We start from the raw sequence: 13,773 nt of genomic DNA on the forward strand, positions 1-13,773 counted from the left end.
GTTGTGTTTTCTCCAGATCAAAAAGTCCATATGACATATGATTTTGTCATGTAAAAAAACAATATACCCTTTTGCTGAAGTAAACATATCAGTATTAAAGAAAAATAAAAGAAATCCCACAAATGCCCTAACTTTAAGTGTAGATGTGTTTCGTTCAAGTCTACGTTGATGCGTAATCTGGGACGTCCCGTTCCAGCAGGCCCATACGCGTGATAAAAAGAAGTTACAAAAGACGAGATTTAAACTCCACCCACTTTACCTACCCGCCCTGCCCAAACTGGCTAATTGGAGCGAACTGTCTATGATTGACAGCTAGTCTAGCGAATCAAATTCATTTGTTGGCGTGCAACACTCACAACCAACCCATCCTTCCTCCTGGTTCCCGGTCTCTCTGCAGCTGGCTGCCGCGCACTTTCTATCCCCGGCCTGCATTCATAAGCTGCCGGGAAGAACGCGCCAACAGGCAACCGCCGGATTTGTCCATATCAGTAGGACTAAAGTCACTTACCTGAATGGAAGCGGATGGTTTCATGTCCCGGCGAACGTCGGTGGAAGCAGCGGGCGTCGATAGCCGGGTCACTGGCCCTGCAGCCAGGGCAGAGACTCGATGGTTGGACGGCAGACTGCTGGGAACATCGGGAGGATTTCATGTCTCATCCAGAATGGCGGGGGAACAGGACTTTGTCTCGGTGTCACATCGGTCTACTCTGGAGACCTTGACTTCTGTCGAGACAGAAATAGACTATGAAGGACTGCCTCAAGGAGTATCCACCAGCACACACATGTTGGCAGGTGCCGTTGCTGGAATCATGGAGCACTGCGTTATGTATCCCGTCGACTGTGTCAAGGTATAAGAGCGATGGAATATAATAGGCTACGAGTTTTAAAGTTTGTCGTGCTCTGTTTTTGCAGCATTGAGGGTAGCAACTGGTTGTATAAAGCCGAATCTGACGCAGGCCTCTTTACAAGCCTGAGCTCGATTAACGCTAGCTTACAAGCTAACAGGGGGTAACCTTGCTAACAGAGGTCAGTTAAATCAGCTACGTTACCTAAACCTAAAATTATAAAACTCAGGATTCTCAGGCGGACGCATATGGGGCGCCGTTTGTAAAGTGAAACATGCTGAAATTAACGGCAACATTTTTCCACATTTAGCTCAAAACAAGTCATTTTTTACAACATTTAGTAAAATATTTGTAACTTTTCATATTTAAAACAGAATTTTAAATGTTAAATCTAAATGTTAAATATTCAATCTAAATGTTAAATCTAAATATTATATTTAAATCTAAATGTTAAATCTAAATATTATATTTAAATCTAAATCTAAATGTTAAATCTAAATATTATATTTAAATCTAAATCTAAATGTTAAATCTAAATATTATATTTAAATCTAAATGTTAAATGTTAAATCTAAATATTATATTTAAATCTAAATGTTAAATCTAAATATTATATTTAAATCTAAATCTAAATGTTAAATCTAAATGCTAAATGTTAAATCTAAATGTTTAGGCTAACATGCAAATTTATTGCACGGATCAGCGGAAATACCAAAATAAAAGCTTTCCGAAAACCTCCGGTGCAAAAGTGTGCCGGTAGTGGTCAGACACGTTCGTTCTCACTCCCAAAGCGTAATAATTTTCGCTAGGTGACAAATTGTCAACATTTTATGCTTTCGGGTACCCAACATGTTCCTAAATTACGGCATCGGAAAAAGGAGAGCACACGAGAACCGTTTGGACTCAATCTACACATGTTCGTTCATTTTCTAAAGATCGATTTGGAAAACACTATTTTACGTCATTTAACTGCTAGTAAAGGTTAGGAATAAGGTTATAGTTAGGGATAAGGTTAGGTTTAGGGCTGGAACACATGGCTGAAACGTCTATTATGGCGGGACCGTCATTCCACTGGAATTCAGCCATAACCCGACCATGAGAAAGCACGTCCGGCGATTTAGCTGAAAACATCGGAAGATCCGTTTTGTCGGCCATCCAAAGGTTCAGCAGTAGTGCACTCTTAGTAGCTTCAGTCTTCACTTCACAATCGCTGCAGCACATGTCCAGCAAAATCGCTGGACATGCTCGTAGGCAAGAAGTGAAGCAGCACATGGCGGGGAGAAGTGAGGAGGAGAACAGACACAATTTTGCACCGGAGGTTTTCAGGAAGCTTTTATTTTGGTATTTCCGTTGATCCGTACAATAAATTTGCATATTAGCCTAAATATTTAGGTTTAACATTTAACATTTAGCATTTAGATTTAACATTTAGATTTAGATTTAACATTTAACATTTAGATTTAACATTTAACATTTAGATTTAACATTTAACATTTAGATTTAACATTTAACATTTAGATTTAACTTTTAACATTTAACATTTAGATTTAAATATAATATTTAGATTTAATATTTAACATTTGATGAAAAGTTACAAATATTTTACTAAATGTTGTAAAAAATTACTCGAAAAAATATGTTTTTGTAAGGTTTTGAGCTAAATGTGGAAAAATGTTGCTGTTAATTTCAGCATGTTTCACTTTACAAACGGCGCCCCATACACGCAGTGGGAAGCTTAATGTTAGTGTGTATGTTTACCTTTACCTAGCTTTGATTTGGAGAGATAACTGATGTGTTAGGCTTGATAGTAGCTCACTGAGGTGCCGTTAGTGTGGTAACCGGCACCTCAGTTTGTCCCAGATTGTTAAAGTTTGTCCCTAACATGCATCCTTTATCGCACAGGGTTTGAAATGTGCATTTTTGGTGTGTTTTCTTTTTTCAATTTCAAGTGGACTCGTAAATTTACACCTTGCTACACAGCACTACTTTCCCACGGGTCCCGATACACTTAAAGAAAGTTATCACTTAACCCATTAACTCCATGGACATTTTGTGTTGCTTTGTCCAAAGCCTTCAATTGTGCTACGTTTTAAGTAAATGGTTAGTATCGTAAAAGTAATCCCGAAGAAAATCCAACAGGCGAGATTTTAGAATTAACTTTGGAGTTCACATATGGTCAAAGTCTGATATCAAAGACGTAACCGTAGAGGACTAAACGGAAGCGATACTGGGGACAGTTGTTGCTTTCATTCATTTGCATTGTTGGAGCTACCTTTATGGTTGTAGACAACATCACTCTTTGCTTTACTTTGGGAAAACACTTTGCAGAAACTGTCAAAAAACCACGGTGAAGAGTTGGCTGTAGTAACTGAGTAACTCATTTGGGTCATTAGTCACTGGAGCAAAAGTCAATGACACACTAGTTAAATGAAGCACTCCTTGGCAGAAGAGGGTGTGGCCCTGTGCACAGGCTTCTTTCTCAGAATAACTGGATGGTTTAGGATTTTCTAACCATGTCTTCCTATGATATAAATGTCTGTGCCAACTGTGAACAGCTGCTTGTCCCATGCTTTAGCTAGAAAAGTTGAGTAGATTTAAGGATTAGAGGAGGAACTGACTAGTCAAATCTTAGCAGTCAAAAAGCATTTCAGCAATCAAGACAGTGTCTTCCTTTGTAAGCTTAGTGCTCAGTATGCGGCCTGTTATTTCCTTTTTGTATCAGGAGATAAAGAAGCAGTAATTCTGTGGTTTCTTATAGCGGTGGTAAATCAAACAAAAGGCTTATTCACTATAAATTCCAAGTTGAAGATTTGGTGAAAACAAGCTCAAGCTTTCCCTTGCAGGACCTTTCATCAGAATCACACCATGATCAGCAGATGTTTGTTGAAAATGTTTTGACTTGCAGATTTGTGGTTATTCCAAATTCTTATTAACAAGGATGTAAATGTGCAATCTGCTGCAGTGACAAGTCCTGTGCAGGTCATTTTAACTGAGCAACATTTGGTAAAAAATTATGTTGATCACTTCCTCATTTTTAGAAAGCCTTTAACAAAAACATAGAGCAATTAACATTCAGACCTAATGTCATTCCTGGTAGGATGTCAGCTACATGTGCTTCGGGTGTTTTAATTTATAAAGAAGACTTTAAGTTGAGAATTTCGTAAGCCTTTCCTGGCCTTATGTGTCTCAAGACTGTGTCGCTCTTCCAGCAACAAAGCTGAAGTAGAAGGAAGTGGATTACAAAACTTTGTGGTTGAATATCTTTTGTCTGAAGGAACTTTGGATTTTCTTTACAGTAAACTTTTAAAGACAACTTCCTTTTACTGCTAAGGTTTGTTTTTTCACAACCTGTTTCCTGCTGCCATCATACGTAGCTGGCCAGCATCTTTATGTAGTACTGATCGTTATGCTTCAGTCTATTCTTCTCACTAAATTCAGTGTCTGTTTCTTCATTGCTTGAAGGCAGGCAGAAAGCATTATCTTACTAATCTGTTTTGGTGAAAGAAGTTTCTTTCACCAAAATAATATCAGGAATTATTTTTTTATTTTTTTTTGTAAGCGAGTTTTATTTACTCAATCGACACATAGTTTGAGCTTTTTCATACATAAACGTCTATTTTAAGCTAGGGAAAAAACAAATGCAGACTTTTTCCTGGGTGAACCATTAAAAAAACCTTTTGAAAAAATGGTGAAATATGTTGCAAAATGTTACAAACCTCTGATCCATTTAATCAGACTTTAAAAGGAAGCACTGCTGTAGTTTCTTCAGTATCTACAATTGACCTTGCCCTTTGACTGTTTGCACAAAGCTACCCTGTCTATCTAGTTGGTAGATTTTAATGTTTTTTAGGGTAATGTAGCAACCTAGCAACAGCTGCCAGGTTGCTACATCAGGCCGTCAGAGATGATTGCTTTGATAGCAGAGGTGGCATTTGCTCTTTTGCAGGGCAAATATGACACTAGTGAGTTAGTGGTATACAGTGAAGTAAGGCTGAATACATAAACCGGTGAACTGTTGTCATTTTTTTCACTACCAGCTGCTGCTGTTGTTTGCTGCTCAGTGCTGAGGACGTGGACGTTCTACAACAGTCTTGAATGCACCGCTCACATTGTGGATGGATGAGCACATTCTGTGTGCGTTATCGTTTCCCAGAAGCACAAACCGGGAAAGTCCATGTGAACATTTTGCCAAGAGGAAGATGTGCTCTCTGCTCTTCTGTAAAGCAGCTGGAAAAACTTAGGATTGTGACATGTTAGGGGGCTGAAAATATTGCTCATTGCTTTGGCAATCTGTTACTAGGCATGGGCAGCAAGTCTCAGGTCTACCCTGGGGCCTAGTCCCAGTAAGAAAGGCCCAGTCGGAACACCTTACCCCACCTCAGTTGCCTCCTTTTGGTGTGGCAGTGCAGCGGCTGCACTCTGAGCCCCTCCCAAATGACTGAACTCCTCACACTATCGCTAAGAGAAAGCCTAGTTCGCCTTACAGCGAAAGCACATATCCACAGTCTTATTCTTTCGCCTTTTAATTAAACTTTCAATGATAGCATTAACAAAAGATCAGGCTGAGATTGAGGGATTTATAGTGTTTCTCAACAACAACACTCCCTCTGGTGGCAGATGGCTGCATAACAGTAGGACACAACTATTACACAACTATTTACCAGCATTGGGTGTGAAGTAAAAACAACTAGTATATGTGATGCTGACTAGTGACAATAGCGATGATTGGTCGACTTGTCACGCACATCCCTGTCTGTTACTTAGGTGGTCAGATTCATTTATTGTCCACCAGTGAACAGTAGTACTCATTCATGGGCAAAAACACTGATTGAACTCAGATCTAGTTACATTTTCTACAGTGATATGTACTTCCATAAACATTGGATGATTTCCAGTGAAAAGGCTGTTAAAATGACACATACTGCATGATATTTGGACACAGAAGTGAAACCGCGCCATCTTTGTCATCCAACATCATTTGTCTCAATCCTTTACTATATTAGGAGTTGTGGGTTTTGTTGTTTATGACAGGCTTCCTATACTGTCGTCATTTTAAAAAGCTGCAGTTTTCAAAACGCAAGAGCCTCTTCTAAAGATTAAAGTAACTTTGTGTTGCATCAGGAACTGCAGCATCAAATACCCAACATAGTAAGAACCACAAACAGAATAGACGAACCTAAAATTTATCATTTACATGAGTGCTTGCCTACTGCGCCAAATGTCCTGTTAGCTGTTCAGGTTTCCCTGACAGAGGGATAAGTGTTTATAATGGTTATGCTGACAGAAAGGGGCCCTGTAACACTTCCTCCATTTTTATTTTTTTCCTTGTTTGTTGTTTGTTCTCTTTGTTCTTCTGCATCTTTTCTGCAAGAATGCAAAAGTACGCCTGTTAACTTTGAACAAGAAATATCACAATATCCAATTCCAAGTGTTTATAAAATTGAGTGGGCTTAAATAAAAGTTTGTATTTATTTTAAAAATACTTATTATTCCCACCCAGAACGTTAAAAGGTGGGATACAGATTGCAACATTATTTATTTATTTATTCTTTTCAAATTTTTTTTCCTCCCCATTACCTTAGACTCGCATGCAGAGCTTGCACCCAGAGCCGGGCGCACGCTACAGGAACGTGATGGATGCCCTGCGGCAGATTGTACAGACTGAGGGCGTGTGGAGGCCGATCAGAGGCGTGAATGTACTGGCAGTGGGGGCGGGGCCTGCCCATGCTCTCTACTTCGCGTGCTATGAGAAGATAAAGTTCTCGCTCAGTGACGCTATATATCCTGGCACCAACAGCCACTTTGCCAATGGTAAGATGTTTCCCAGTCAGCAAACTTTGACTTATAATCAATGGTGCAGAAGTTTGATTGTGTTTTCTTTTTTCTTTCTTTATTTTAAAGAACAGAAGAATAAAGAAACAGGAAATGAATTCAGTAGAATTTGGTAGAAGGAAGTTACACTTGACTCTGTGACTGTTTATTATTGTCAGTTTGATTGTTTGATTGATTAAATTAATTTTTTTAAAATTAAACTAGAGCCAGTTATGCTAACGTTTTTAACACACTCCTTGTAATGTGTTCAAAATATTTGGAGAGTCAGTGACATCTTGTGGTTAAAACTTTTTTTTTTTGTCTGTTGTGCAGGAGTGGCGGGCTGCATGGCCACAGTGCTGCACGATGCCACCATGAACCCAGCTGAAGGTAAACTCTCCTCCTCCATCTCTTTGCTTATGTCAGCTCAGCTGATGTGCACGCAGTCACATGTGATGTATTCTGCACAGTAAAGACTTGGTGTTGACCTACTTAAAGAACCTCCGCCTACTTCAGGTCATTATAGACCACGTGGTGTTTCTGTGATTAGGACACTTGGTGGAGCTACAGGCTCAAGCTGCAGACAATAAAAGAGCTTTTTACAACAGACCAGTCTGATGATGACAGTCACACGGAGTTATGCGTTTACTTGAGAAGGCTAACATTTTGTTCTGTGTGAACAATTAATTCTGTGTGAATATGATTGGAGGGATTGATAAGAAATGGTCATTAGATCATAGAAAACACGTGCTTGATCAGGTGTTATTGAATGTGATTGAGGAAGCTGTGTCCTGTCTTTTTCTTTTAGTTGTGAAGCAGCGAATGCAGATGTTTAACTCACCTTATCGTGGCGTGGTGGACTGTGTGAGTTCTCTGCTGAGACACGAGGGCCCAGCTGCTTTCTACCGCAGCTACACCACCCAGCTCACGATGAACGTGCCCTTCCAGGTGCTCCACTTCATGACCTATGAGTACCTGCAGGAGCTTCTCAACCCCCACAGACAGTACAACCCTTCCTCCCACGTTGTTTCCGGTGCTCTTGCTGGAGCCCTGGCTGCTGCTGCCACTACCCCCCTCGATGTCTGCAAGACCCTTCTCAACACGCAGGAGACTCGGGCCATTCACGTGATCCAGGCAGAGGCAGCGACGGGAGCTGGAGCGGTTGCGTCGGCCTCTGGCAGCCACCAAATCTCTGGCCTGGGCGAGGCTTTTCGGACGGTGTACAGGATGGGAGGCTTTCCAGCCTTTTTTAAAGGCGTCCAAGCCCGGGTCATCTACCAGATGCCCTCTACTGCCATCAGCTGGTCTGTCTACGAGTTCTTCAAATACATCCTCACTAAACGGCAGCATGAGAGAAGGTTGCATGGAGATCGGGATGGAGACAAATAAACGCCTGGAAACACGACTGGGTATTAGCATTTCAGAGGTTTTTTGCACCGTAGCAATCACTGTTATGGGTGGTGATTTCTGAACATCTGAAGGTTAAAAAATTCTTTCTGATTCTTTGAGCAGAAAGTCAGTTATCATCTTGTTTACTGATATCAATTATGATATCTGTTCTAATTCAAAGCGGGTGACTACATTTACAACCAACAAAAGTAGCCTCTCATTATAGAGGGTTGGCAGATGTCCATCTGCAAGAAGATTGCCCTGAAATAACAGGTTCTGGTTCCAATTTTCTTTGAGTTTTTTTTTGTTGTTGTTTTTTTTACTTTTATTAGTGTTTGACCCAACAAACTCTCAACATGGGCATCCAGAAAGGAAATCATTTGTTGTGGCTGAGCAGTGTTTCCCACAGATGTTGTTTCTAGTTGTGGCAGAGAGCGTCTACTGCTAGAGAGTTCCATGTACCCTTTGTTTAACAAATTATTAACACCTCTACAGATATTTTTTTGCCCACTAACTCATGACACCATAAACTTTGGTGCAATCAGCTGCATCGCCAATGAGACTCCGCCTCAATCCCGATGGGTCTCTGGAGCCGACAGCTGCAAAACTCCAGAAACTGTAAATTTGTGTTCATCCTTTAAGAAGTAGCTTAATGATATTGATAACCAGCACAATGGCATAGTTATCAGAAAATCAACTTTCTAAATAAGTGAGAGGGACCACTGGTAAATTGGCTAAGGTGCTGTTCTCTCAAATGACCAGAGAATAAATGAATAAATAAACCCTTGAACGAGTCACCATCAGTGTGTGGGAAGCACTGCTAACACACTGAAGTTAAGTCTGGATTGGTCCCACCCGTTAAGGACCCCCCAACCCCCCTGACTCTTATGTATGTTTGGGGGAAAAAAAAGACTCAGGTTGAAGTGATGGCTTTGAGCTTTAGTTTGAGGGTGTTTATACTCCTAATGAACTTGGTTTTGATTGTAACATTTTATAAATACCCCAGAAAGGGTAAAAAGTCCCACACTGATGGGAAGATGCTAGAATGGCCTTAAATCTCAGCAAGTTAAGTTACTTAAGAGCTGCACTGTGGCTTAGTTAAGACACATCTCCTGACTGCACATGTTGGGGGGGGGGGATGGTTAAAAGCGTTACTGCCATTGCACCCTCTGACCACAGGGGGGTGCAGTGTTTAATTGCCATCCTAAAAACTTGAGGACAATTGGAGATTAGATGAAACTTTTAAAACAAGAACTTGAGCTTCGTAGCTCACAGCCTTGAATAACTTTGAGGGACATCCGGCAGAGCAGTGTTTTGAGGCCAGGTCAGGCCGCCTCTTCATCAGATGCAGACATTTGATTCCTCCGGATCAAAACTTTGTTCTGGTTCATGTCCACAGAGTTCCTTTGAAGGAAGTGTTGTGCAATGTTGTGATGTCCTCTTTTTGCACAGTGTTGGGTTACTGAATCAGTACTGTCAAATGTACAGTAATGCTTGGCTCAAAATAAGTGACTTTAGTGTGGGATCACCTTTATTTTACCTAACCCTCTCTGTCACGTGTGTGACACACAGATTGTTGTTTCTGTTTTGGAAAACAGAATTGGGTTTGGATCGAAGATTTAGCGCTTGAGTGGAACGTGTGTGTGCGCGCGTGTAAACTACATTGTTTTGGAGGTCAGTTGTGACTGAGTTTATTTGATCTTAGCACAGCTGTTGTCCTTTAATTGGAAAAACAGTTTGAGGAGGAAAAAAGTATGAATTTATTGGACTTTTTATTTCCTTTGCCAGGGTCATCGTGTCACTTCATGTCTTTGCTCTAGAAAAGTGCTTTTTCTGTTGCAGCCATGAGACCGGGCTTCTGGATTTTTAAACCTTTTTTTGCCCTCATTATCACACGTGGATGTGCGGAAAACCATATCTTTAGTAGAAGCTGTACAAATAAGGTAACAGTTTCTATATCACTGCAGTCATGATTTATTTTTCTTCTGTTTTTCCAGCACTTGAAAAACTTAAAAGTTGTTGTCATATTTAGTGCAGAAAAGCAACTTTGGAAAATAAAGAGAAACCGAGGCAACTATTTAAATACACGCCTACAGTTAGCCGCTATACAGCCACGCACAACTACTACAGAGATCACTGTATAACAGATATAGATTTAATGTTTTTGAAGCCATAAATCTAAAAAAAAATTTTTTACTAACATGCATAAATAGATTGTTAAAGCTCCAAATATGAGGCTGACTTCTATGCTGAATGATATAAATTTGAACTGTGAGTTTTGTCAACTGTGCTGTAAAAATGCAAGTTTTTGTAGTGCACAAAATCCTCACCTGGATGATAGGGGAAAAACCAAACTGTATTATTTTAAGAGCAGCGACACCTTATGTATCTGTGGAACAAAATAAATAGGTAAAGAGTATTTTGAGTGTGATTGTGGGACTGATCCTCACGTTTCAAAGTTGGGAAACCAAAGACTGAGCAGTAGAGGGGATGAACTGATGGTTTGTCAAATAGCAACACTAATGTGGAACGCTTGTGCGCACTTTGAAAGAGTCGCCTGTATTTTGTGACTTGTAAATAAACTCGCTAAGGCAGCTCCTCGCAGAAGCAGGGACTTCTCTTGGTGCTGGCTCGCCAAGCGCTGAGGCTATCAATGTGTCTGCTGGTCTTATTTTTCCTCACCCTCACATTACAACATCGACACTCCGCTTCAGTATGTGCACAGTCTGGAGACTATTCATCGATAGAGATACCCTCTTTTGGTATTGACTGATACACGCGCACACACTCTCTACTGGTCCAAACTTTTATAACACCCCAATTTTTCCAGTTTTTCTATTGAAAATTATACAGTTTAATGTCTCATTGCACAAATAAGCAATTGCAGTTGAAAAGAAATGATGGAATCAATTTCTTAGACCAAGATGTATTCTAAACCTTTGACTCATCAAAGTAGCCACCTTTGGCAAATATAACGGCTGAACACACCCGTGGCATTCTTTCGACAATAGAAATGAAATGTTCATAAAGTTCTTCCCATATCTGTTGCAGAAGTTCCCATAAGCATGCGGCACCTGTAGGTTGCTTTGCTTTCACTCTTTTGTCCAGTTAATCCTAAACTAGCTCGATGGGGTTTAGGTATGAGGACTGTGGCACATACTAGAGGGTATACCATGGTGCTGCAGAATGCTCTGGTAGCTGTTTTGGTTCAGGGGGCCCTCTAACTCTGTACAAGTCACCAACCCTGGATCCAGCAAAACAGCCACAGACCATCACACTTCCTCCTCCATGGTTGACAGTTGATGCCACCCACTGTGGAACCATTCTTTCGCCTACTCAACACACATTCATCAGTCCATATGACCTTTTTCTAGTCTTCAGTAGTCCAGTGTCGGTGTTTCATGGCCCAGGCAAGCCTCTTTGTCTTATTCTGACATCTTAGCAATGGCTTTCTTGCTGCCAAACATGCAGCTCGAAGTCTTCTCTTCACAGCTGAAACAGACTTGTTTACTACGACCACTATTAAGCTGTGCTTGATAGTGGTTTGTGCCTGCCAGACCTCTTCCTGTCAGTTTGCCCAGTTTCTGAGTCTTTTGATGGTAAAGGAAACAGACTTATTTCTCTGTAGGAAACACCTACCACCTATTTTTAAGTGTTGTGATGGTCTGTCTCTCTTCCATTGTTAATTGCCTTTTTCTCACCAGTTTTGTAGCAACACACTACTTTCTGCAGTACAATACTGTTCAACTCATGCTCACGAGAGGGAATGGTACCAGAAGTTCAGTAATTCGAGGTGTGATCCTACTGGCTCTTCCACCTCCGCACACTGTTATCTCTCTCAGTAATCATAAGTCTGTATTATAACATGAGGTATGTTTTTTTTCTCTCCTTTTGCTTACAGTGTAAAAACATTCATGTTGATAATACGGAAAAACAAAAACCACAAAACTCCCTGAAATGTGCTTTACAATGTGAAATTCATTTGGCTGGTTTCTGAGTTCTTTGAGAAAAAGCTGGAGATTCAAAAGCAAACTGTTTTCCAAGTCTTGCTCGATGCAGGATTTTTAGCTGCTTGACATTTTGGTGCGCCAAGTTAAGGCCCTGCAACCATGTGAAGAAAAACCATATATGGACAAGATCCAGAGGCTGCTTTGGCTCGTCAGAGCCCGTCTATGATGGACTGTGGTAAAGTGGAAATCTTTTCTGTGGTCTCACAAATCAAAATCAGAATTCTTATTCATTTTTCTTCTGGAAATCTTCATTGTCAAGTCTCCATGGGTTAAAGAGAAGTGGGACCATCTGGCTTGACATCAGGACACAAAGCTAAGCGAAATCCATGGAAAGTAAATCTTGCATTTCAGCTGCTTAGGTGTTTTATAGATGGAGGCACGAGGTGCACATATTTGGACTGGTTTAACAGAAATGTTATTTGTGGGAATTCTTGAACATACAAGCTTAAAATGTAAAAGTTGTTTTGAGTTGTGGGTTAATAAGCATGGCATAGGTAATGTGTGATGGTGTCATCACCTCAAATACACAAGCTGGCAGCCAGAGGACATCTTCACCACAGAAGCTCTTGTTTATTACAGGAAAATAACGGCAAATGCATTCTGCACATAATCCAACAGTGTGGCTCTGTAGTAAAGACCTGCGAACTGATAAAAGAATCTCCGTGTTTTTGATCAACTGATAGCATCAAGGAAGACACAGCACTTTCAAAGCAATGGTCTCCTCTGTGTTTATCATATGATCTGTTGTCTCTGTGCTATTTTTAGTTATACACAGGATTTAAATGTCTGTCAAATCACTGCACTATATGCTTTTAACAGTGTCCCAGCCTCTTTGAAATCAAAGTTGTATCATTTATTATTTATTATTTATTTATATAACACATTTAATTATAACAGCAAAGTTGCCCAAATTGCTGTACAAAAATACAAAATAACTAGTAAAGTAACTTATAATATTAGTAACAAACATCAAATACCAAATAACTCTCCTACTGTATTAAAAGCCAGTGAGAAAAAAAAGGTGTTTTAAGATAAGATTTAAAAAGATTGACAGTAGGAGCCTGTCTGATGTGAGGGTAGATTATCCCACAGTTTAGGCACTACGACCCCAAACGCTCGATTGCCTCTGTGAACCAGCCTCGACCTTGGTATGGCTAAAAGCAAAAGATAATTTGATCTAAGGGATCTAGAGGGCGCATAAGGCTAAATACCCAGGAGCCTGTCCATTCAGGGCTTTGTAAGTCAACAATAACCTTTTTAAATCAATTTTGAAGTGAACAGGGAGCCAGTGAAGACGGGCAAGCATGGGGGAAATATGTTCACATCTTTTCAGAAGCTGCAGCATTTTCGACCAACTGCAGTCTTGCAAGGCAGGTCTGGTTAACTCCAACATATAAGGAGTTGCAATAGTCCAGCTGGGATGTAATAAAAGCATAAAAGCATGGATTACCCATTCAAAGTTTTAAAAAGATAAAAAAAAATATTTGTATGACGCTAAACCACTGGAGAGGTTTGGTGAATGAAAAAAAAACATGTTCCAAGTTTGAGAAGTAATGCAATAGTGGAACAGATTGTGGGAACATCATCCATCCATTCATCCGTCCATTTGTTTAGTGTGGTTTATCTGGGTTCAGGGCATGGGGGCAGGAGTTTAAGCAGAGAAGCCAGCAGTCCTTCAGCCCATGGAAAATGAAACCTTACGTAACAAACTACTATAT

The 13,773-nt window shown here is 40.3% G+C and overlaps 1 protein-coding gene across 1 annotated transcript; it reads left to right on the plus strand.

Moving 5' to 3' along the window:
• The first annotated feature begins 347 nt into the window (after positions 1 to 347).
• On the plus strand, positions 348 to 10,695 carry LOC147327143 (mitoferrin-2-like). Its single transcript, XM_086294774.1, has 4 exons — positions 348 to 848; positions 6,428 to 6,656; positions 6,990 to 7,046; positions 7,465 to 10,695. Exons 1-4 carry the CDS (start codon positions 513 to 515, stop codon positions 8,043 to 8,045), a joined length of 1,203 nt encoding a protein of 400 aa, XP_086150900.1. The 5' UTR covers positions 348 to 512; the 3' UTR covers positions 8,046 to 10,695.
• Positions 10,696 to 13,773: the final 3,078 nt, after the last annotated feature.

Source organism: Aulonocara sp. 'chitande type north' Nkhata Bay, linkage group LG6, assembly GCF_057382095.1.
Source record: "Aulonocara sp. 'chitande type north' Nkhata Bay isolate Kocher_YH1m ecotype deep benthic linkage group LG6, A_spYH_male_GT1.1, whole genome shotgun sequence".
Classification (NCBI taxonomy): Eukaryota; Metazoa; Chordata; class Actinopteri; order Cichliformes; family Cichlidae; genus Aulonocara; species Aulonocara sp. 'chitande type north' Nkhata Bay.

What these genes read in the sequence shown, in the direction of transcription:
- LOC147327143 (XM_086294774.1), top strand. Translation starts at nt 513, where the DNA reads ATGGAAGCGGATGGTTTCATGTCCCGGCGAACGTCGGTGGAAGCAGCG. An exon ending in CAACAGCCACTTTGCCAATG is followed by an intron (nt 6,657 to 6,989) that starts GTAAGATGTTTC and finishes TCTGTTGTGCAG; the next exon opens with GAGTGGCGGGCTGCATGGCC. An exon ending in CACCATGAACCCAGCTGAAG is followed by an intron (nt 7,047 to 7,464) that starts GTAAACTCTCCT and finishes TTTTTCTTTTAG; the next exon opens with TTGTGAAGCAGCGAATGCAG.